The sequence below is a fragment of the Scyliorhinus torazame genome, chromosome 7, assembly GCF_047496885.1.
Source record: "Scyliorhinus torazame isolate Kashiwa2021f chromosome 7, sScyTor2.1, whole genome shotgun sequence".
NCBI classification, from domain to species: Eukaryota; Metazoa; Chordata; class Chondrichthyes; order Carcharhiniformes; family Scyliorhinidae; genus Scyliorhinus; species Scyliorhinus torazame.
Genome location: NC_092713.1, coordinates 198,089,327 through 198,111,564, shown reverse-complemented (window position 1 = coordinate 198,111,564; position 22,238 = coordinate 198,089,327). Strand labels below are relative to the sequence as shown.

Here is a 22,238-nt window from a genome sequence, read left to right as displayed (position 1 = left end):
AGATGAGCCGAAGTCCCGCCGCTAAAATGCCTGTCCCGCCGGCGTAGATTAAACCACCTACCTTACCGGCGGGACAAGGCGGCACGGGTGGGCTCCGGGGTCCTGGGGGGGGCACGGGGCGGTCTGGCCCCGGGGGGCGCCCCCACGGTGGCCTGGCCCGCGATCGGGGCCCACCGATCCGCGGGCGGGCCTGTGCCGTGGGGGCACTCTTTCCCTTCCGCCTCCGCCACGGTCTCCACCATGGCAGAGGCGGAAGAGACTCCCTCCACTGTGCATGCGCGGGAATGCCGTCAGCGGCCGCTGATGCTCCCGCGCATGCTCCGCCCGGAGATGTCATTTCCGCGCCAGCTGGCGGGGCACCAAAGGCGTTTTCCGCCAGCTGGCGGGGCGGAAATTCATCCGGCGCCGATCTAGCCCCTTAAGGTTGGGGCTCGGCCCCCAAAGATGCGGAGCATTCCGCACCTTTGGGGCGGCGCGATGCCCGACTGATTTGCGCCGTTTTGGGCGCCAGTCGGCGGACATCGCGCCGTTTCCGGAGAATTTCGCCCCATATCTCCGAGTGCTGTACCAAATTCACAATGCTCGACCATTTGGCGGAGCCTGGAAACAAAAAAAGAGATGGATTCTCCTGGGTCCCAAATAGCAGTGTTGAGTTTGTACCGCTGTAGGATGATCGAGGGCCTGGGGTTGAAATACTGATTAACCAGCATTGCCAACTGGTCAAAGGAGACTCGAGGACCCACTCTTGCTGTCCATTTTTATATTACTTACTAGTTTACACTCATAGTTTTCTTCTCTATCTTTATTTTTTTTTTGCCCATCTTTTGTTGGTTTTTAAAACTTTTCCAACCCTAAGCCATATTGTACATTTTTTCTTTCAGTTTAATACCATCCTTCACTTCCTTGGTTAACCATGATTGATTTATCCCCTTCCTGTAATCCTTCTTCTTCATTGCGATATATTTTTGTGAGTCATAAACTATTTTCAGAAATGTCTGCCATGCTGAACACCTGTTTTTCCTGCTAAAATCCTCTCCCAATCCATTCCAGACAACTCTGCCTTAATTCCTTTATTTTAAATGTAGCACAGTTATTTCTGACCCATGTTTCCCACTCTCAAATTGAATGCTATGTTATGGTCACTGCTTCCTAGAGGCTGGCCAACTTTCTCTTGACCTATAATACAATAATGGGAGTCTGTGCTACCACAGGGGTCACATGGAGGCCCTCGATCATCCTACAGTGGTACAAATTCAACACTGCTGTTAGGTACCCAGGAACTGCTTTTGTTTGCATGTGGGCAGAATTCCTTATGGCCCGTCACCTCCGGACCTGTCTGTAATTAACTTCCCCAAATTTGGTGGGAAGTATCAAGACATATCTGGCCTCCCAGAGAAGACATCATGGGCGTCATTCTCCGACCCCCCAGCGGGTCGGAGAATGGCCGTTGGCCGCCGTGAATCCCGCCCCCGCCGGTTGCCGAAGTCTCCGGTACCGGATATTCGGCGGGGGCGGGAATCGGGCCGCGCCGGTTGGCGGGCCTCCCCACTGGATTCTCCGGCCTGGATGGGCCGAAGTCCCGCCGATAAATTGCCTGTCCCGCCGGCGTAAATTAGAGTACCTATTTACCGGCGGGACAAGGCGGCGTGGGCGGGCTCCGGGGTCCTGGGGGGGGGGGGCGCGGGGCGATCTGGCCCCGGGGGGTGCCCCCACGGTGGCCTGGCCCGCGATCAGGGCCCACCGATCCGCGGGCTGGCCTGTGCCATGTGGCCACTCTTTCCCTTCTGCCTCCGAAACGGTCTCCACCATGGCGGAGGCGGAAGAGACTCTCCCCACTGCGCATGCGCGGGAAACTGTCAGCGGCCGCTGACGCTCCCGCGCATGCGCCGCCCGGGGATGTCATTTCCGCGCCAGCTGGCGGGGCAACAAAGGCCGTTTCCGCCAGCTGGCGGGGCGGAAATCCCTCCGGTGTCGGCCTAGCGCCTCAATGTTGGAGCTCGGCCCCCAAAGATGCGGAGCATTCCGCACCTTTGGGGCGGCGCGATGCCCGTCTGATTGGTGCCGTTTTGGGCGCCAGTCGGCGGACTTCGCGCCGTTTGGGGAGAATTTCGCCCCTGGTTTCACAAATGGATGATAGGTCATTCCAAATGGGCAACTTGGTTTGTCAGGAATTTCACCTCAAGCCCACCTTGGTTACCAGGCCAGATTGTGCCAGATCTGGGCCAGCCTTGTATGTGATAGACTTGAACAGTAAGACAGTGCGGAAACACGTCAACTACATGAGAAGACTAGGGATGACAAACCCCACCCTGGAGCAGATGGGACCAACCGGTGTCAGCGGTGGCCCTGTGACTGCATCTAGCAGAGGGAACCTCAGAGTTGACTCAGCCGGCAGCCCAGGTGGGAGCTGGGGAAGGGAACGGTCCTACAGAAGCGATGGAGTCACCAAGACTATCATCAGCGAGAAACAAAATTATCTCAGCGGCAGAGGAGTCGGTTGGGGTACTAAAGCAGTCTACAAGGAGCCGAAGATCCCTGGACAGATTGACTTTGTAATAGACTCCTTCCTTTATGCTTCTTGCTCTTTTCCAATGTATATAACACTAGTTTTTAGTCTGTTTTGTAAAATGTTATTCAGGGACTCAAGGCAGGAGGGATGTGGTAGGGCGGCCCCTTTAAGGGGCGAGTCCTCGTGGTCCACGTGACTGGCTCGGGACCATCACGCAGGAGGGCGCCAACCGAATGAGTGAAAAAATGTGGGGAAGCAGTGCAAGAGATTTAAGACCTAAATATTGGATTGGATTGGCTTTCTTTATTGTCACATGTATCGAGGTACAGTGAAAAGTATTTTTCTGCATGCAGCTCAACCAGGTAATTTAGCACTTGAAAAGAAAATACGTAATACGGCAACACAAGATATACAATGTAAACACATAGACACAGGCATCAGGTCAAGCATCGGGTGTGCATGTACAAAGTTGCCGTTGCCTGTTATTAATAAACTCCTTCCAGTGTATTGTCTCGAACCACCACAGGAGTGAAGATCTGAGGCAATTTGAAGTGGCAGAGGGTGAAAGTAACCTGGCAGCTGCCAGGTAGGTGAACGCACCCATACGCAGACCAGTTGGATGTTGAGGGATTGAAAGCTCTTCTTCTTGGTTGATTTAACTGGCTGTTTTCTGAGTGCCTTGATGGCTACATAAATGCATCAGATGATGCTTTGTGCCTGGGGAAATCCAATGATAAAGGTGGAAACCAGTGCCTTCTGTCCCTGCAAAGCTGTATCTGTTGACAAATGAGTGTGCTGTCCAGCTCTGGCATAGAGGGCCTCAGTGACCAGTGCGATGCAGTGCTGTTCAGCTACTTTTGAAATGCCACTAAGGACCACAGTTGATCCTCAGAAGAAGCCAGATGTGAAGGAGCTCAAGGCCATAACGAGTTTGATGGCTACTGCCGGGCATGGTGAGCTGTGCCACGACATGTAATGTCTTCGGCAATAAGGGCACAGATGCCAGTGACTATCTGTGTGGAGAGTTGGAGTCTTCTGCAGCACTGCGTCTGGCTCATCCTCAGCTTGCTCCATCTTCAGTGATGGCTCCTGTGTTGAGAGTATGGTCTTCCTGTCCCTATTTCCCTTCCTGTACTCTCCTGATGTCTAGGTTTCTACCCTTCTCATGAAGGCAGTTACCACTCATTGTCACAAAGACCAAAGTCTGACAGCTGTGTCCCCATTGCCAGCTAGAGCCGCCTTTCTGGGTCGGTAGCCTTCTGATTGTGGTTGGCAGCCAAAACCCTGGCTATTCTCCCACTAATGTCAGGAGGTTGCCAAACCCTGTTCAAAGCCCAAATGCTGAGTGCCCACTCCCCCTGTCACCTATGCAGAGCCAAGGGCACCCACTTATAAGGTTTTCCATGCTCTTTTGCTGTACGAACCCTCTTATGGGGCCAGGGTGGTGCCCTGGGGAAGCTTTGATCGTCTTCCCACATCCATTTCACTGTTCTAAAAATGATAGCTCAGCTAATAAAATCTGCCCGCACCTTTCAATATGCCATCCTGCCCCTTCTACAAGCTCTGGGCAAGGTTTAATACGTTTAACTGGCTTGATATGGAGGAAGAAGAGGATTCCTGCACAGCATCCGTCCCTTGTCCTCCCCTTCCCTGCCCTCCCACAAATGTCGCCCCTAACCCACTCCCATTATTGTAGGTTCACATTGCTGACTGCTCACTGTGTTCTGTAAATGTTGAGAGAGCCACTGTTGATAGGTGAGGCCACCCAGTCCCAGGTGACACTTCCAAGCTCGCAGGGGCACTGCCAAGATGCCAGGTTGCCCATACCAGGGAACTGGCCCAAGGGTGCACTGTCCTTAAGAGTGGGGTGAGGCGGGGTGGGTGCTTGAGGACCTGCAAAGAGGTAAGTTGAGGCAATGGGGAAGTCTGGAGACAGCGGTGGAGAATCCGAGGGGGGGGGGGGCTTGAAAGATTCGGGCAGCATTAAAAAATGGCCCCCTGATTTCTTCCTGTACTGACAAGCTCAGTTCGTCAGTGCAGGAAGTGAGGTAAGTGCAGACTTGTGCACTGCATTCCCGACCGAGGGCAGAAAAAAATGACAGGGTCCGTTTAAAAGGATCGTTCTTGGCACAAAGACCCCACTATACATGTCCAAAATAGGACTCTGTTTTATGTGTGTTAAATCGCGTCCGTTGTAAATAGATATACTGCATTGCAGGGCAGAAGTATGTGCATATGGAGAGTTGTCTGTAAATCAGAGTTCTACAGGCTAGTAATGGTCAATCTCAGGTCAAGTAAGAAAAAGGAGGGTGGTTTGAGGCTGTTTTGTCAAAGCATATGTGTTAAACTTTATTTGGGGGCTAACTGACAGTATGCAGGACACAATGGAAAGGGGCAAAAGAGAAAAGAAAAGGAATGAGCTGAGACACAGGCGAAGTAATACAGCGTGAGAGAGGGAGAGAGTGTGGTGATATACATCACTAAGTACACAAAGGGTTAATGTACATACACTACACCTAACTAGACACTAGAGGGAACACCAGAGACATGACACACAGACAGTCAACCAATAGGTCAGTAAGATAGGACACGACCAATGGGCATTCACGATACACATAGAGGTGACACACCCACAGGAGGGCATTACACCAACCCATATAAAAGGACACATCACACATGCTCAGTCTCTTTCCAGTGGAGACACTCAGTGAGTACAGACACAGGGTTGATTGAACATCAGACCCACCATGTGGATTGTAGCAGACTGGTTAGTCAGTCTGAGTAGCTATAGCAGGATTAACAGTAGCGTCGAATCCAAGTAGGAGAATTGTTAATAGTTTAATAAACGTATTAAAGCTATCTCCAAGTCTGAACCTTCCTTTGTAAGAGTGCACATCAAGGAAGCAGCTTATGCTACATCAAGAGTATAATAAAACAGAGAGCCCAGTGAATTATCGTCAAATGAGGATGGCTTAGAAATGGCCAGCTATAACCTTGAATTTTTTTCCTGGCAGAAAAATGGAACAGTAATAGAAAATGCTGGAAGCACCGGCAACTCAAGCAGCATTTGTGAAAAGATCAGAACAGTTAATGATACAGGAATGGACTGCTCACCAACAAGATACAGCCAATAGCCATTGCCCACTAAATATCAGTAAACCAGAAATACTTGGATTTATATCAAACCTTTCACGACCCCGAGATGCCTCAAGAAGCATTACAATCAATGAGGCACTTTTGAAATGGAGTCACTGTTGTAATGTCAGAAACACGACAGCCTAATTGTGAACAGTAAGCTCCCGAAAACAACAATGTGATAATGATCATTTGATCTGTTTTTTCATACTGTTGATTGAGAATTTAATGTTGGTCAGGACACTGGGGATAAATCTTCAGATAGTGTCATGGAATCTTTAATATTCACCTGCCGCAGCATATGGGGCCTCGTTTTAACACCTAATTTGAAAGACAGTGGGCGTGATTCAGCAGATTCAAGTTAAAGACCTCTGAATGGCGTGTTTAGTGGCGTGTTTCTCGCCTTGCCAGTGCATAACGATTACTCGCGGATCGGTGTGACATTTTTAAAGGCAGCCTCCATCTTTTGCCCCCCACCCTCCCTCACCGCCTCAGGATCCCACCCCCACTTCACCCAACTTACCTCTTCTGGGGTCCTCAAGCCTCCCCCTCACCCCACCTCCTATGGGCCAGCCTCCCTGGACCCAATCCCTGGCAGGGGCATCCTGGAACCTTGGCACTGCCAGGGTGCCAGGCTGGCAGTGCCAAGGTTCACAGGTGCCAGGGGGAGTGCCAACGTACAACCATGCCTTGTCCCTGATCACCCGGGGGCCTCAACTCCCTCAAGATGCCTTCACAACTGGTTCGCGACTTTGTGAATCAGTACCAAACAACACCCGATTGAGGCCTCGCTAGTGAATCCCGGGCCCCGGGTGAATTGGGTAAGTATATATTCAAATGAGCCTAATAGATCATTTAAATACGCATGCCTGGATCTCACGCAGCGAGAGCGAGGTCCAGATTGCATCGTGAGTGAACCCGTAACATTCTGATTCAAAGGCAAGAGTACTAGCCACTGAGTAAGGGGTTAAAATCGGAGGATGGCGCTATAGTCATTTGTTATGCTGAGGCCCAATGACTCAGATTCAATAGATTCTTGGCAGAAAATCATATATTGGGTTCTAACCAATTATTATGGAGAGTTTTGGTAAATGCAATTGTTAAAACATGCTCTGGACTTTCGTTTGAAATGTTTCATCACTGCATAGATGTGGAGAATGTTTCTGATCCTTCAAAGTAAATTCACAGAGGCAAGTAGATGCTGTGCTCCTGCGAAGGGCTTCTGTAAACAAGGTTATTTCTAATCAATGCTTTAGTCTTCACTTCACCCACTGTTAGTCAGTTCTACTCATGACATCTGACCTCCTAGCAGCATGACCTCAGGACAATACTGGTCAGCAGTGAAATACAGCTCTTATTAAGCTCAGGAAAGACAATTTGGAGGTGTATTTTACATACCGGTGCCATTGTGCACTTCCATTGTGGTATAGACCTCCCAGCATCATCCTTGATGATTGGCATCATCGCTATCCCACTCACTGCAGATATATCAGGGTGAAATTTCATCCTGGTTTGGGAATCCAATGTCCAGAACATTTCTAGTTCCTCACCCTGCACTGCACCAGTGGCGGTGATGTGACACAATTTTCAAAATGTCGGCCACTAATTATCCAGAGAGAGTTTGATGTCCAGTTACGAGCATTGGGTGTGGAAAGAAGGCGGGGGTCAGGTATGGAACAATAACTTCAAAGGTAAAAAGCAGCCAAGACTGAGTTTGCCATCACCTTTTTTCAAATAAGTGCAGAGGACCAGCGGTGGATTGGAAAGCTGTCACCTTGCGGCTCTACATGATACCTCCCTTGAAGCCCTGATCAAGACTGTGGCAGACAGAAGAGTTGTACTCTTCCCTTCAACTGGATAAAATCTCCAGTGAGCCAGAGCCTGCAGGCATGGCTAGAGGTGGTCTTGGCTAACATAATAATAATCTTTATTAGTGTCACAAGTAGGCTTACGTTAATACTGCAATGAAGTTACTGTGAAAAGCCCCGGGTCGCTACATTCCGGCGCCTGTTCGGGTACACTGAGGGAGAATTCAGAATGTCCAAATTACCTAAGAAGCACGTCTTTTGGGACTTGTGGGAGAAAACTGGAGCACCCGGAGGAATCCCACGCAGACACGGAGAACGTGCAGACTCCGCACAGGCAGTGACCCAAGCAGGGAATCAAACCCGTGTCCCTAGCGCTATGAAGCAGCAGTGCTAACCGCTGTGCTACTGTGCAACAGCAGCCTCATGTCCCTCTCGGGAACCAACAACTTTTTCCTGATGAAATCAAATGTCTCAGCTCCAGTGCTGGAAACTATACCACTTCCTCAACAAGAGAGTTTCACTCTTGCTTTTATACAACTTGTTCACACTGTAGTCATGTGCACTAATGTGCTCCTACAGCTATGCTCAAACGTGTTCCTGACCCCTCCGTGTTCCCCATGCCAGCCATCTGAAAATTGCTGTAATTTTCCCAGCTATTCTCCGAACGAGATCCTCAAAGAGGTCAAGGAGCAATTAATTGGAGGTGTGGGAGTTGCAGGCCACCCCATCCCTTTGAAAATCTATGGCTTTGGGAACCAGTGACGCCTACCCAGTATGCAATTTTATGGGCCTGACTCACCCCCACATGCAAAACAGTGGTTAGCACTGTGGCTTCACAGCTTCAGAGTTCCAGATTCGATTCCCATCTGGGTCACTGTCTGTGCGGAGTCTGCACGCTCTCCCCGTGTCTGCGTGGGTTTCTTCCGGGTGCTCCGGTTTCCTCCCACAAGTCCTGAAAGACATGCTGTCAGGTCATTTGGACATTCCGAATTTTCCCTCTGTGTAACCGAACAGGCGCCGGAATGTGGCGACTAGGGGCTTTTCACAGTAACTTCTTTGCAGTGTTAATGTAAGCCGACTTGTGACAATAATAAAGATTATTATAACTAAAAATTCTGTCCCTAATGTTGCAATTGCCAAAACAGACATCATGCAATTTCTTGCAGAAATTGAATATACCCTGTCCACCAACCAAATAGCCCCAATCACACCCAAATAAAGAGAATCACTTTTGTCACTTCTGAGCAGAATCTATTTAAGATCTGTACAAATAACAGCTCAGCCTACTGGAAAACTGCTGATTTAAAATGAGGGGCTGCTCCCAAGACTGGGAGTGTAATTAGTTAGGTTTTGTTTGTATTAGCATAATTGAAACAAATGCAATTGAATCCAGTACAATGTCACAGAGTCGCCGATCAGAAGCAGGAAGCTGGTCCCAACGCATAACGAATTTGGTTTAATTCTAAAAATGAAGTGCACTGTCTCTTTAAATAAGCAACGGCATGAGGGATTTTGCACTCTCTTTAAATAAGCAAACCGTATGAAAGATTTTGCGATCTCTCTTTAAACAAATGGTCTGAGGGATTTTGCAATGTCCCTTTAGTTAAGCAAATAGCACGAGAGATTTTGCACACATGCCAACTTTGAATCCACGCAATGAGCCATTTCCAAACAGTGTCTTGAAGCTTTTGGATAGCCTTCACTGGCGTCTGCCTGGAGTGCATCACTTGTGACTTGGGCCCCTGAGCAGAATAACATGTTATTGCCAACAATTGGATTTTATGAGAAAAACAGACGGGACAGATTGTAAATTTAATTGACGCAGTATAATTACATTTCTGAGGGAGAAAGTGACAGGGAGGGATGGTATTTTTATCATAAATCCAATGAATTAGTGGAAGTAACTGGAATTCCCCAGCTCTGGGTTTGGTTCCTGGATACCACAAGTTGTTGCCTGATGTATTCAACATTTATTACATTGGGAAATTGTCTATTACCGTACCTCAGTAACTTTTTCTACATGATCATTCTTACTCAAGCCATCCAAGAAATGTATGACGCAGCAGTGCAATGATGAGGGGTGGGTGCAAGGGGAAGGTTGGGGAGGGGGATGGGGGACAATTGGTTGACAAGATAATCCATATTATTATTTTCTTCCTCGTGATGGGAGAATCACAATATGGTTGATGTCTGTAAACATTGGGATGTCAGCACTTAGAGTCACTCACTCACCCATGAAGGTCACTCACTCATGAAGGGAGATGAATGAATCATGGCTGCAGCAATTTTGTGGAAGCTGTCAATCGCAGCCCATTACTAGAAATGAATGAATGGCTTGCAGCTAATGTATCTGAGGAGTTTAAACAGGGCAGAGCTGTTCTCCTTCCAGGAATGGATACGTGGAGCTTCCAGGTAAGTGTTACAGCTGTAATATTTTTCACTCCCCTGTTTAGATTGCTCTCTAGCCTCCAGACAGGGGCCTCTTTTCTGTAGGGATGGCCCTTGGATGGATGTTGGGGGCAACTCCCTGATGGCATTACCCACCTTGGCCCACCACGAGGTCCACCCCATTACGCGTATGTTTGGTGAGACCTGTAGTACTCCCCGTCAGGGGGATGGGAGAATCATGGAGAGCTGGTGAATAGAGTGTCGGGCCCACTAAATTCATTTACATCTTCCCGCTGGCCCGCGGTACGATCCCAGATTCTACCGCCAGTGGGGGGTTCGGGCATCGCGGGCACTGATCTTGATTTTTCAATTCTCTGCCGCTTCGGGTTCCCGTTACTGGCGGCATGTGGCGGAGAATCCCGGCCATTATTTTTGAAATTCAGCATTGTAGCTCCCTTTGACTTATTCTAAATATTCTAATGACCAGCATATCTCTGTACCTTCAAACTTTGTGAGATGACGACATTTCAGAGTAAACTTTGTTGATGATGAGAATGTTATTATTACTTTTTAAAAAAGGGATGTTCAGTTTTTATTCTAATGAAAAGCACCATGATTTAACTCGGGAAAGGGATTTTGATGGGTGCATAATGGTGATTCATTGTCACTGGAAAGCAGCGCTTGGTGCTTCAATCAGTGTGTACTTGGTTTTTCAGAGAATACGAGATCTAGAAGATAAAACTGATGTTCAGAAACGGCAAATCAAAGATCTAGAGGAAAAGGTGAGTTTGTCAAGCCCCAACCCACCGTCGGCCATTTTCTTACCCAGAGAGACACACTCTTACAACGATGGGCTAATTTGTCTTCCCCACATGTCAGGAATTCAGTCAGGGAAAGCAGAGAGCCCTCCTGGACAATTTCACCATTATCTTGCTGCAGCTGTACAAGGTATTGGTGAGACCACATCTGGAGTACTGAGAGCAGTTTTGGTCCCCTTATTGAAGGAAAGATATTATTTCATTGGAGGCGGTTCAGAGAAAGTCCACTAGGATGATTCCCGGTATGGGGGGATTGTCTTATGAGCAAAGGTTAAACAGATTGGGGACTCTACACACTGCAATTTAGAAGAATGAAAGGTGCTCTCATTGAAACAAAAAGGATTCTTAAGGGGTTTGACATGATAAATGCTGAGATGATGTTTCCCCTTATCGGAGAGTTTAGGACTAGATGGCATAGTCTCAGAATAAAGGGGTGCCAATTTAAGACTGAGTGGAGGAGGAACTTTTTCTCAGAGGGTTGTGAGTCTTTGGGCCTCCTTGTCACAGGGAGATGTGAGGGCAGAATCCTTGTGTATATTTAAGGCTGAGACAGATACATTCTTGATCAGTAAGGGAATCAAGGGTTATGGGAAAGGGCAGGAAAGTGCATGCGAGGAATGTCTGATCAGCCATGATCCTATTAAATAGCAGGTTCGAGGGGCCGAATGGCCTACTCTTGTTTATATTTGTTATGATCTTATGGTCCAACAGAGAATCCTATGCTGCCTACTGACCTCTGCATCTGAATTCAAAATACATGATCCTTACATCTGATAATCTGTGCTCAGTTACCCTTCAGATGTCTCAGAATTAGAGAAATGTACTTTAATAACAAGAAGCATAGCATCAGCTGCAAAGTATAAAACAAACCCCAAAAAGAGGTGACAATAAATACCTCTTCAACAATATGGAAATGTGTCTTCTAATTATCTAACTTTAATATTTGCCCAACAACTGTTAAATAATGTTCTAACATTCCCTGAACATTTAATCTAACTGCAGAAAGGAACCTATGCAGTGTTTGTGAGTGAGAAAAACGTCATAACATTGTGCAGTGTGTTTGTAACATTATTCCACACATGCTGCTTGCATCATAACACTACTTGTTCTAAACATTTTGCTCTTCTTCTGTCTTTCCATTTTCTTTTCCGTTTGCAGTTTCTGTTTTTATTTTTGTTTTTCTCCCTTGCCTTTATCCTTTGGCCTTGATGTCAATGAGACTTCCTAATGAAGGTAAGTGACTCTACCATAAGTCCTTCTGTTGATATTGGATGGATGAACAATTTTTTTTTTAAGGGGCAATTTAGCATGGTCGATCCACCTAGCCTGCACATCTTTGGGTTGTGGGGGTGGCACCCATGCAGATATGGGGAGAGTGTGCAAACTCCGCAAGGACAGTGACCTGGGGCTGGAATTGAAACCCGGTCCTCAGAGCCATGAGACAGCAGTGCTAACCGCTGCACCATGTATGAACAACTCGAGAAACAAACTGAATAGATACTTTATTTTACATTTTTGTCCTCCCTACATACATCCTTTCAGATCTCCCAATCACCATTCAGGTAGATTGGCAGGTTGCGCATTCCTAGGCCTTTTTACGATACTATGCCCCTCCTTGTTAAAAGGGGCTTGAGGAGGGTCTGGCTAACCGATCTTTAATTACTTGAGGAGGAGGACATGTTCTCTGCTTCCTAACTACACCTGGTACCATAGAGGTGGCAAAGAACCTACATACAACACAAAAGTCCAAGCTCCAACACTCTATATTGGTAATTGCAATGGAGGGTTGATTAAAATCAGACTTACCATTACAGTTTGTGAAGCCACAGGATCATTCATTTGCGAAACAGTATGCTATTTTGATTGACTTCTTCAAAAAAAGACTCATGGTTTCATAACAGGTTAGGAACAGGATTTAAGCTTTGAGATAACAGTAGATGGAAATAATAGAATTAAAGAACACAGCACTTCCTGCAACATTGGGAATATAACTGGGAAAATAAAGCAGCCAACCAGGGTTTAGGCCATCATGGGGATTCTGAACATTCTTGAGCTTTATTTAGGCACCTTGGGGAGTTCAGGCCAATTTTCAGACCTTTTTACCTTGCGAGCCTAAAGGAATGGGTCTGAGTCGATAATGAGATTGACTTTGTGGTCTGTGCAGGATATAGGCTTGATGCCAGATGGCCAAATCTTATTCCAGAATTTCAATGCCTCCTAAGTTATAAAATCCAACCTTGGACACATTCAAGGACCTTTCTGAAATACCCAAGTTGTGTAAAATACTCAGCAACAAGATATAAAAATAGATTTTCAACCTGCATATTGGACTACCGGCTTCAGGTTCTGAAGTGCCCTGGCAGAGACTTAAAAACCTTCTGCCATTGGTTGCTGGGGACAGTAAATATGAATGTATTGAAATGAAACCATATCCATCATCTGCTGAATGAATGCAATTCAACACAAATTCAGTGAATATTCTGCTGTCCAAAGGGAACATTTTCTTTATTTCTAACCCTTCATAGAAAGATTACCCTCCAGTCATTCAGCCGCAAGGTCATTTTTTATCATGCGTGATCTTTGACTGGTGTCGGACTGGCTGGTTATCTGACTGCGAAGTGTATCAAAGCTCAAAACAACCAGTCCTCTCCAGATGCTCTGTAGGTTATTGGAACAGTACTGTTCCAGCTGCTGACAAGTGATGAGGGGTGGGAGGTCTGATGATCTTCCACTCCATGACTGTGGTCCATTGTTTCTAGTTTGATTCTTAGCTGAGACCAGCTCATTTTAATACAGACCAGATATAAACTTTGGTTCCTTCATGGTCCATATGACTTGGTGTCAAATATTTTACTCCTAAGCCATTGGAATGCCTTTCTGGAGGTGGGGTGTTGGTATTTGTGATAATAGGATTTTAATTATGTGGAAAGGATATATTTTTTCAATGTTCTTTGGACAATTGAATAAAAATGTATCACAAGAGTCCATTTGATCCTTTGCTGTCTTTTCTTGCTCAAATTTTAAATGGCAGAGGATAAAGATTACCTGGGGTTTTTGGCTAACCGGTATGGACCTTGACTGTTGCCCTTGTGTGAATTGAAATATAACCGAGATTAGGTACCAAACGATGGATTGTTTACTGCAGGCTGTAGTAAACTTTAACGCAAGGTCATTGTTGAGCAGCATGATAGCAGAACAAAGCATGTTCTTTCTTTATTCTTTCATGGGATGGAGGCGTCGTTGGCAAGGCTGACATTTGTTGCCCATCCCTAATTGCCCTTTAACTGACTGGGCTTGTAGGCCACCTCAAAGGGCAGTTGAGAGTCAACCTCCTTGCTGTGGGTCGAATCACATGTGGACCGGACCAAGTAAGGCTAGCAGATTTCCTTCCCTGAAGGGCATTAGTGTACCAGATGGGCTGTTACAATAATTGATGATCGTTGCCATGGTCACCATTGCTGAGACAAACATTATATTCCAGGTTTATTAACCGAATCAAAATTCCAGCAGCTGCCAGAATGGGATTTGAGCACATGTTCCGACAGCATTAGTCTGTATTTCTGGATTACTCACCCAGTTACATTACCACTACACAATCTTCTCCCCATGAGGGTTTCATATAGGAAATAAGAATTGTCACCTTTAGATTTAATTATATTCATGTGGGGAATGGAGAATATCTTAAAGATGCACTTTCTTACATCAGTAGGCTACTTTGACAAATGCATGTATCTCATGTGGCACTTTGCCTGTCCCTGTGCACTGCAGACAGGAATTAAGAAGGATCTTTGTGAAAATTTTACCACTGGATATTTTTTTCTTAACTGAAAGATATTGGCTAATTATACATTTGATTAGTACATTTGTGCTCAATTGGATTGTCCAGAATACCACCAAGGTGGTGAGATTTCTGGGATAGCGAAGGAGTTATTCCCATTGACATGTTTATTGTAATACCAGGGCTGTCACTTTTTCGGTCAAACTAGGGCTGAATTTTCACATAAAGAAGTGGATGATAGGGAGGAGATAGAGGTGGGGTGTTCAATCATGTGGCAGTTTAAAGTCTCAGATGTCTGCTTCTCGGTCCAAACTCATCTAACTCACCTCCAATCCGTCCACTTCCACCTATTTGCGAGGCCTGGAGGTGGGTGGGCACCCAAACCGATCCAAGGCTGTGAGCCTCACTGTGATTCAGTTTTTCAACTTTAATTATTGTCAGCTGTGTTTCCAAGGTGTTTGGGATCTGAACATCGTCTCTTCCTCAAGGCAAGGACTTTGTGGATTTAGGAGGCAAGGCCTACACAATCAACTCACTGGATCCAGGTGTTGGCTGAGGCATATCAGCGATCAGGGCAACCTTCCACTGCCCCCCCTCCCCTCAGCACAAAACCCATCCTACTACACCCCAATTCCTTACTGAAGCCACCATCATTACTATCATGATTTCACCTTGTTGCTTCCCCCGAAACCCCCAACCCAAGGCCTCTGATTCCCCTCCTCCTAATGCCTTCAGTCTCCTCACCTTTTTGGATGACACCCACTCTTCCCGCTCAGATCACTGACACCCCCTCCCTACTGGGCCCCATTTCAGGTGCAGCTATCAATCAGCCTGGATGACTGATGGATATTAGTTGTTTGCCTTTTGTCTTTTGTCATGTTTTCCATGATATTGGAGTTTCAGGTCTCAAATCCACATCTGGCCACTATCAGGCAAATTGTAAACTAGAAATTCATATTGGTTAATACCCCAAATCCACTTGACACAATTCAGACCCTTTAGGATCAGTGTAGCTTTACCCTTCCAAAAATATGACCATCCTCGTTGCCATTTCACCTCTCGCAACCCAAGTGTTGCAGTTATTATAGCAGGTTGCCAATAAGAAACCTTCCTTTTCCAAGAGTAGGAAGGAATGCCCGATCCATGGAACTTATTGTCTGCTCGTAATGAATACAGCCCTTGTTTCTCTGTTATCTATAACTTGTTACCTCAGAATTAAGCGTGGCATGTAGGACAACAATTGTTCTGTTCTCCAGCAATGCAGTTGGGAGGTGATGTGCAGCCACTTGGCAGAAATCTATTCTTCTAATCTCTGGTAGCCTAGTGGAGAGGTGTTGTGACCGGTGTAGATTTAACTCGGCATAGGTAAGTAAGCATTCAGTGCTGCTGATTGTTGGAGTCTGTAAATAGTCTTGTGATATGTCAACAGCTCCTTGACTGAGAATGTTTCCATCTGATTCCTGATGGTTTAGAGGGAGAGATACAGCCAGTCACCCATGTGCCTGGCAAAAAGTCAAAATATAAATTTTTCTAATCCATGACTCTTACTATACTTGAATCTTAAATGTACAGTTTCACTGTCACTTAGAAACTATTGTACAAATGTCTATCATTTTGACTGCTCGATTCCATGACTTCAGCTTTGAGCTTCTTTGCATTATTCAGACCCAAATTTAACATAGGCAAACGAGATCCCAGGGCTTGATTTTCATCAAGTCATGATGACTCGGGGGGCCCTCTAAAAATAGTGGGCGGCTCCCAATTTTGGAATTCCCGGCTCCATTCCCAGGCTGCCTTATTTTCAGGACTACCTTTTTAAGTCTGCGGGCCAGTCTGGGTTGTGAGCCCGCACCTAGCACTCCTGACCTGGCCATCTCCATTGCAGGGATGGACCAGTTATTTAGGAGTAGTGGTTCACAGCCCCTCAGAAGAGTCATGAACCCTAATCTGCGTTTGTGGACGTTTTAAAAAGTGGGCTCAAAAGGTCCTTCTCACACACTCCATGCCAATTATGGTATTTCTATGCCCATTGATCTTCTATGGACTGTTTCGTGCTAATGAACCCTATGGTGACAGTGGTATGTGTAAAAAAAAGTTCAAAGTAGTATTTTATTCATAACTTTCCACTATATTTTAAAAAAGTAATTTCATTTCAAGGCAATAAAAGTGTCAATCATCCATACTATTTAAAGTATCAATAACAGAGGCCACAATCCCTCAAAACCACTTAACGTTGAGTAAATAAACATTGTGTTCTTTACCGCAGTGACCTGAGAGCTGGAGCTGTCAATCAAGTAATGTATTCCCTGGGGAGCAGCTGTTTCAACAAGAGTAATAGATGTCTGGGCTCTCAGCCAATATCTTTCAGTGAAATTATTATTTTTAACACGGTGGAAAGTTATGAATGAATTCGTTTTTAAAAAAGCTTCTTCTGACACATCCAGCTGTCATTGTGGGGTTAATCAGTTCAATACAGTGCACAATGAGTTCATCGGCATTGAAGTACCATAAATTGGGCGGCACGGTAGCACAGTAGTTAGCACTTTGCTTCACAGCGCCAGGGTCCCAGGTTCGATTCCTGGCTTGGGTCACTGTCTGTGCGGGGTCTGCAAGTTCTCCCTGTGTTTGCATGGGCTTCCTCTGGGAGTGCCGGTTTCCTGAAACAGTTCCCGAAAGACTTGCTGTTAGGTAATTTGGACATTCTGAATTTTCCCTCTGTGTAACCGAACAGGTGCCGGAATGTGGCGACTAGGGGCTTTTCACAACTTCATTGCAGTGTTAATGTAAGCCTACTTGTGACAATAAAGATTATTATTAGTATTATTACTTGGCATGGGGGCATAAGGGACCATGAGGGATGGGTGGAGGGACATATGTTGCCATAACGTGTATGAAAGGCTTCGTGAGGGGTGGGGGGGAGAGGGTTGGTTTGGCTGGGGGTGGGGTGAGGCATAACTTGGCATTGGTGTTGTGAGTGGTCGTGGGAGCTGGGTGAGGGACGTGAGGTGGCATGGATGGAACACGGGGAGTGTGTGAGGGCTGCACTGCACTAAGATGGGCCTTTTAAACAGCCCGCCTCAACCCTGGGAAACCCTTGTGGCTGCCTTTGACTGTTTTCATTGGTGGGCTGACCCCACTCCAGTCCATACTGCCCCCATTTCTTCCACATTGCTGATTTAAGCTGAAGTAAATCTGAAGAGTAGAAATAAGGGCCATAAGTGCAACATTTGTGATAAGAGAGCTTCATGTTGGCTTTGTGTCTGATGTATTTTCATTGAATTTCTCCAAATGGCATCATTGCACGTCATTTGTTATCACTATGAGAAATGTTTTTTTTTTGCATTTTTGCAGGGTGCCGGATGGTTAAAAAGCTTCCAAGTCAGTGAAGAGTTGATCTTGAATCATCTTATAGCTGGGACTAACGGAATTGAAGGAACACAGCCAAGATTATGCCTGAAGTCATCTGCCTTCTTTGCCACAAAACCGCTACCCAAGATTTATTTTGCTCGACTCTCCCTGTTGAAGAAAGTTGCAAGCTACAGTACCTGCTGCATTTAACTGCAACTGCACCGCAAATCAAGAGTATTTTGAAGCAAAATAATACCACATTAATGGCAATGATATGCTAAAAGAAGTGTCTTAGACATAGAACCAAAGTGAAGAAAAGCAGCCTATCCCTGCTGTGCAGGGGAACAGTAAACTATCAAACTACCACTGCATTCAGGACTAAAGGGTGGAAAAATTCACAAAGGAAACAACTTACGATTACAAATTTGTGAGGTTTCTCAGAGAAAAACCTACTAGCAGTGATGAAGGGCAGGACTGAAACCATACAGGTTTAAAGAACATCACATAGATTTACAGGGAACCTATTGATTTCTTCAGCAATGGTATCACGGATGAGGGCATTTCTTGACCAGGGGAAAGGGTAAATAAGTTTTTAAAAAGAAAGGAAGACTGCGGGAAACTGGGGACTAAACCTCTGAGGGGAAGCTAGTCGCTCATCAGGAGACACGTGAAGACTCAGATGCAGTGGAGCTGTGGTAACATTTATGTGGACTGTTGTGTAAGTTTACGATGATTCAAGATCTGTCGATCTACATCCTTCTCTCATAGCTGTGAATATGTTAACTCATTCGTCATTACTTGTTCCCAACTTTCAAATAAAGCTGGGCCTGACTGCCAAGTTGACCATCACAGGCAAAATAGTGCAGTGTTCTTTTCACTGCACTGCGCTTAATTTAAAAGGTAAGTTGCCAATGCCTTCATGCCTTTCTCCCAGTTGAGTTGCTTCCTTTCCATTATTTCTGAAGAATATATATTTAACACTGTCAGTGCAGAGAACTTTGTGCACCATTTATCACCTACAGCTATCTCTGCTGTTGTAGAAACTGTTGGGTGAAGTAAGCTCACTCTACTTTGATCTTCCAACACTCTCTCCATTTCATCTGAGTATTTTACCCCTCTCGTAACTATGAGCCTGTTAATTTGGGTGACTTTGCTTTGCCACAGTTTTGCCATACTTTTGTACATGTCGTTTTGTATGGAAAGATCTCTAGTTCAGGAAGCAAAGATCCTGAGCAGGGCCCACCCATGTATATTTTGTCATCATAAGGGTGGCATTTACACATGAATGGAATAGTTTGATGCTATAATTTATAGATGTTGGAAAGAGAAGCTTTCATGGTAACCCAGATGGCTTGAACGTGTGGGGAATGGAACCTTAAGAGCAGATGAATGAACAGAACGCCATAGAAATGATTAGTTATGCTTAATTGAAGTAAGACTGAGTAGTGCAATGAAAGAAATTACTTTGTCCCTAATTTATTTGAGAGCTTTCGTGAAGGCATAATTGCGGAAATGAAAGGCATGCTTTATGGAGCAGTCCTGGATCCTATTAAAAGAGGAGGTCTCCCATCTCCTTCCTGGATCTTTTTATTTTGAGATTTTCTTTCTTGAATCTTGTTTTCTTGGTGCTTATTGTATTCCTAAATTTTCTCGGGCTTGCTTTGATTTGCTTTTGTATTTTTTGTTTTCTTGTCACACCAAGGGCTGTTGACTACAACTAGTTCAGTTAATAGTGGAACTAGGTCTTAAATCAAAGTATTTCTTGAGCACAACAAGATTGAATAGCTTGAAAATGGGAGTGAAACACTCGGTACAGGCCTTGGCTCTGTTTATGTGCATGCCCGGACTCCGAGAGCTGCCTGGGATTAAGCAATCAATTGTAAAGTACTTGCTCATTTGCTGCCCCCATATCAAAATCCTTGTGCTGATGGAGGGTTCCATTTTAGCCTCCAGATGTTGATGAAGAAAGGAAAAAGGTTAATCGAGTCTGAAAACTTACATTAACATGCAAAGATAAAGAATTTTTTAACACCTCTAATTCTGTCCCCAGACAACTTCAGTAACTTCAGCTACATAAATCTGAGCAATTCCATGATGGTCCCAGATTCCCAGCTGGCTAAATCTCTGTGGTAGGAATACTAGAGCATCCATACACCTGTAGTAATAGAACACTGGAGCAGAGAAGACGGAGGGGGCGACTTGATCGAGATGCACAAGATTATGAGGCGCATGGGCAAGGTGGATAGGGAGCAGCTATTCTCCTTCGTTGAAGGGTCAATCACAAGGCGACCCATGTTTAAGGTGAGGGGCAGGAGGTTTAGGGGTGATGTGAGGAGAATCCTTTTTATCCAGAGTGTCGCGATGGTCAGGAATGCACAGCCTGGGTGCGTGGTGGAGAAGGTTGCCTCAAATCCTTTAAAAAGTACCTGGATGAGAACTTGGAATGTCCATTCAAGACTATGGGCCATGTGCTGGCAAATAGGATTAGGTAGATTGGTCAGGGTGTTTTTCATGTGTCGGTGCAGACTTGATGGGCCGAAGGGCTTCACCTGCGCTGCATTTTCTTTGATTCTGTATAGGGTATGTCGATTCTTGTGTTGCCAGAGGGGCTGGTGTGAGAAGGCTGACCATGACTTTGACAGTCAACAATCTTGCTTAGTGCAGACAGTTCATTTGCTAATATTTTGTTCATAAAGCAGCAGCTGGTCCTTGCAATGGGTATCAGTGTCAAGAAAGGAAAATCCATTGTGACCTGTATTTTGGCACTCTAGCAGAAAGGGAGAGAGGGAAACCGTTCCTACTCTAAAGTGTGCACAAAACAGTTGCGCACAAAATCATGGTAAAGAACAACCTACATTTCGACAGACCATTGCCAAAGTTCTTTCCAACCATTAAGAGTACTTTTGAAACTTGGCAGGTAACTTGCACACAGCAAAATCTCACAGCAGTGAAATAATAACCAGAGGTGATGTTACTTCAGGGATAAATATTGGCCAGGACGTTGGGAAGGTCTCGTTTTTTTTTCTTTGACTCGTGCAATATCCTCCTGTGACAGCAGATGGGGACTTGGCTTCACGTTTCATCTGACAAGAATGTAGCACTTTCTGGTGATTTGAGAACATTATTTGCTGAGGAACAGGGGAGTACTCCTGATATGCTGACGAATATTTGTCCCTCACCCAACATCTAGAGTATATCATCTGGTCATCACCGCATCACTGCCTGTGGGAGCTTGTTCTGTGCAAATTGGCTGCTGTGTTTCCAAAATGACAACAGTGAATCCACTTCATTGGTTGAAAAACACGGGACATCCTGAGGTTGTGAAAGGTGCTACGAAAATGCAAGTTCTTTCTGTTACAAATAACTGCATCTGTTTTATCATCTGTCAGTGGCCGGTGCGTCACTTCAACTTTTCAATTTTGGAATTGATGCATTTGATGTACAAGGTCAATCGAAAAGCGATATCTGCGGTGAATGAAAAAGCTGATTGCATGAGGGACACAATTAAGAAAGTTGATTTGATTTTGTGCGACTATCTGTGTACAGCAACACACGTGATGATCCAGGGGATATACTTTAAAGTATCATCAGGTTGTCAGGTCGTGAGAGGAATTCTATGTTTTTTATTACTTTTGAATATTTAATAATAAAAAATATTGTCGATGAGAAAATGGGCCCTTTAATTGGACGGAGTGGTAAGAGGCAAGACGGCATTTGATGAAACCTCCAGAAGCCTGCAGCTAGCGCTGGAAACCCTACGTGAACCGCATGAGGAAGAAATGGTAGAAAACATGAAAAAGAAAGGAAGCTTGATTTCTTCCTTCAAACGTCTCTCTGCCACATCGTGGAGGTAAAGCCCAGCCCCCAAATCCATTCGCAATTGGATCCGAGCCTTCAGAGTTTGTTACTGCCTGTTTCCTCCCCACCAACAGTTACTTCCATGTACAAATGAGTTAATACATTCAACAGGAGTTGGGTGAATGATAAAAACTTGAATTCAGGCATTATTTTGCAAAACTCAACTAAGTAATTAAAATGATAGCTTGCAGAAACTCTACCACAGGTCTCTTGAATAATATCTGAGGGGTCTGCGATGAGATGTAACAAAATGTATTAATGTGTAGAGGAATATTAATGCCATGTTATGTTTATGAACGGTTATTTTTTTAATTTATTATCAGGACACTATTTAAACAAGTATTTAGTTGGAGTTTGTATAAAGAAATAAATGAGTTTTTCCTATAATCTTGCACCAATCTGTCTCTTTCTTTTCACCTGTGGATATCCTGTGTGTGTGGACTAGTAATCTTCCACAGATTTATCTTCAGGAATTGATTATGGGACGGGGGTTGTGAATGTTTAAACAGAGCACTCTCTGTCAATAAGGTAACTAAGTAGCTTGCTGAGTAAAGGTTACAGTGGACAGAAATGCCCAGATTCAACTCTTGGTCTGA

At 45.3% G+C, this 22,238-nt stretch overlaps 1 protein-coding gene across 2 annotated transcripts in view; it reads left to right on the top strand.

Annotated features, from left to right (window-relative positions):
* Positions 1–22,029, top strand: part of LOC140426776 (janus kinase and microtubule-interacting protein 2-like) — a 388,630-nt gene extending 366,601 nt beyond the window's left edge. Inside the window, exons 21-23 of one of the 2 annotated variants that reach the window (XM_072511934.1) lie at positions 10,557–10,622; positions 11,817–11,891; positions 17,788–17,943. In XM_072511934.1, coding sequence (XP_072368035.1) covers positions 10,557–10,622; positions 11,817–11,867 — 117 coding nt within the window. In that variant the 3' untranslated portion in view covers positions 11,868–11,891; positions 17,788–17,943. Of the gene's footprint in view, positions 1–10,556; positions 10,623–11,816; positions 11,892–17,787 lie in introns of both variants that reach the window. The other variant, XM_072511933.1, reaches the window with a different exon arrangement.
* The last annotated feature ends 209 nt before the right edge of the window (positions 22,030–22,238 follow it).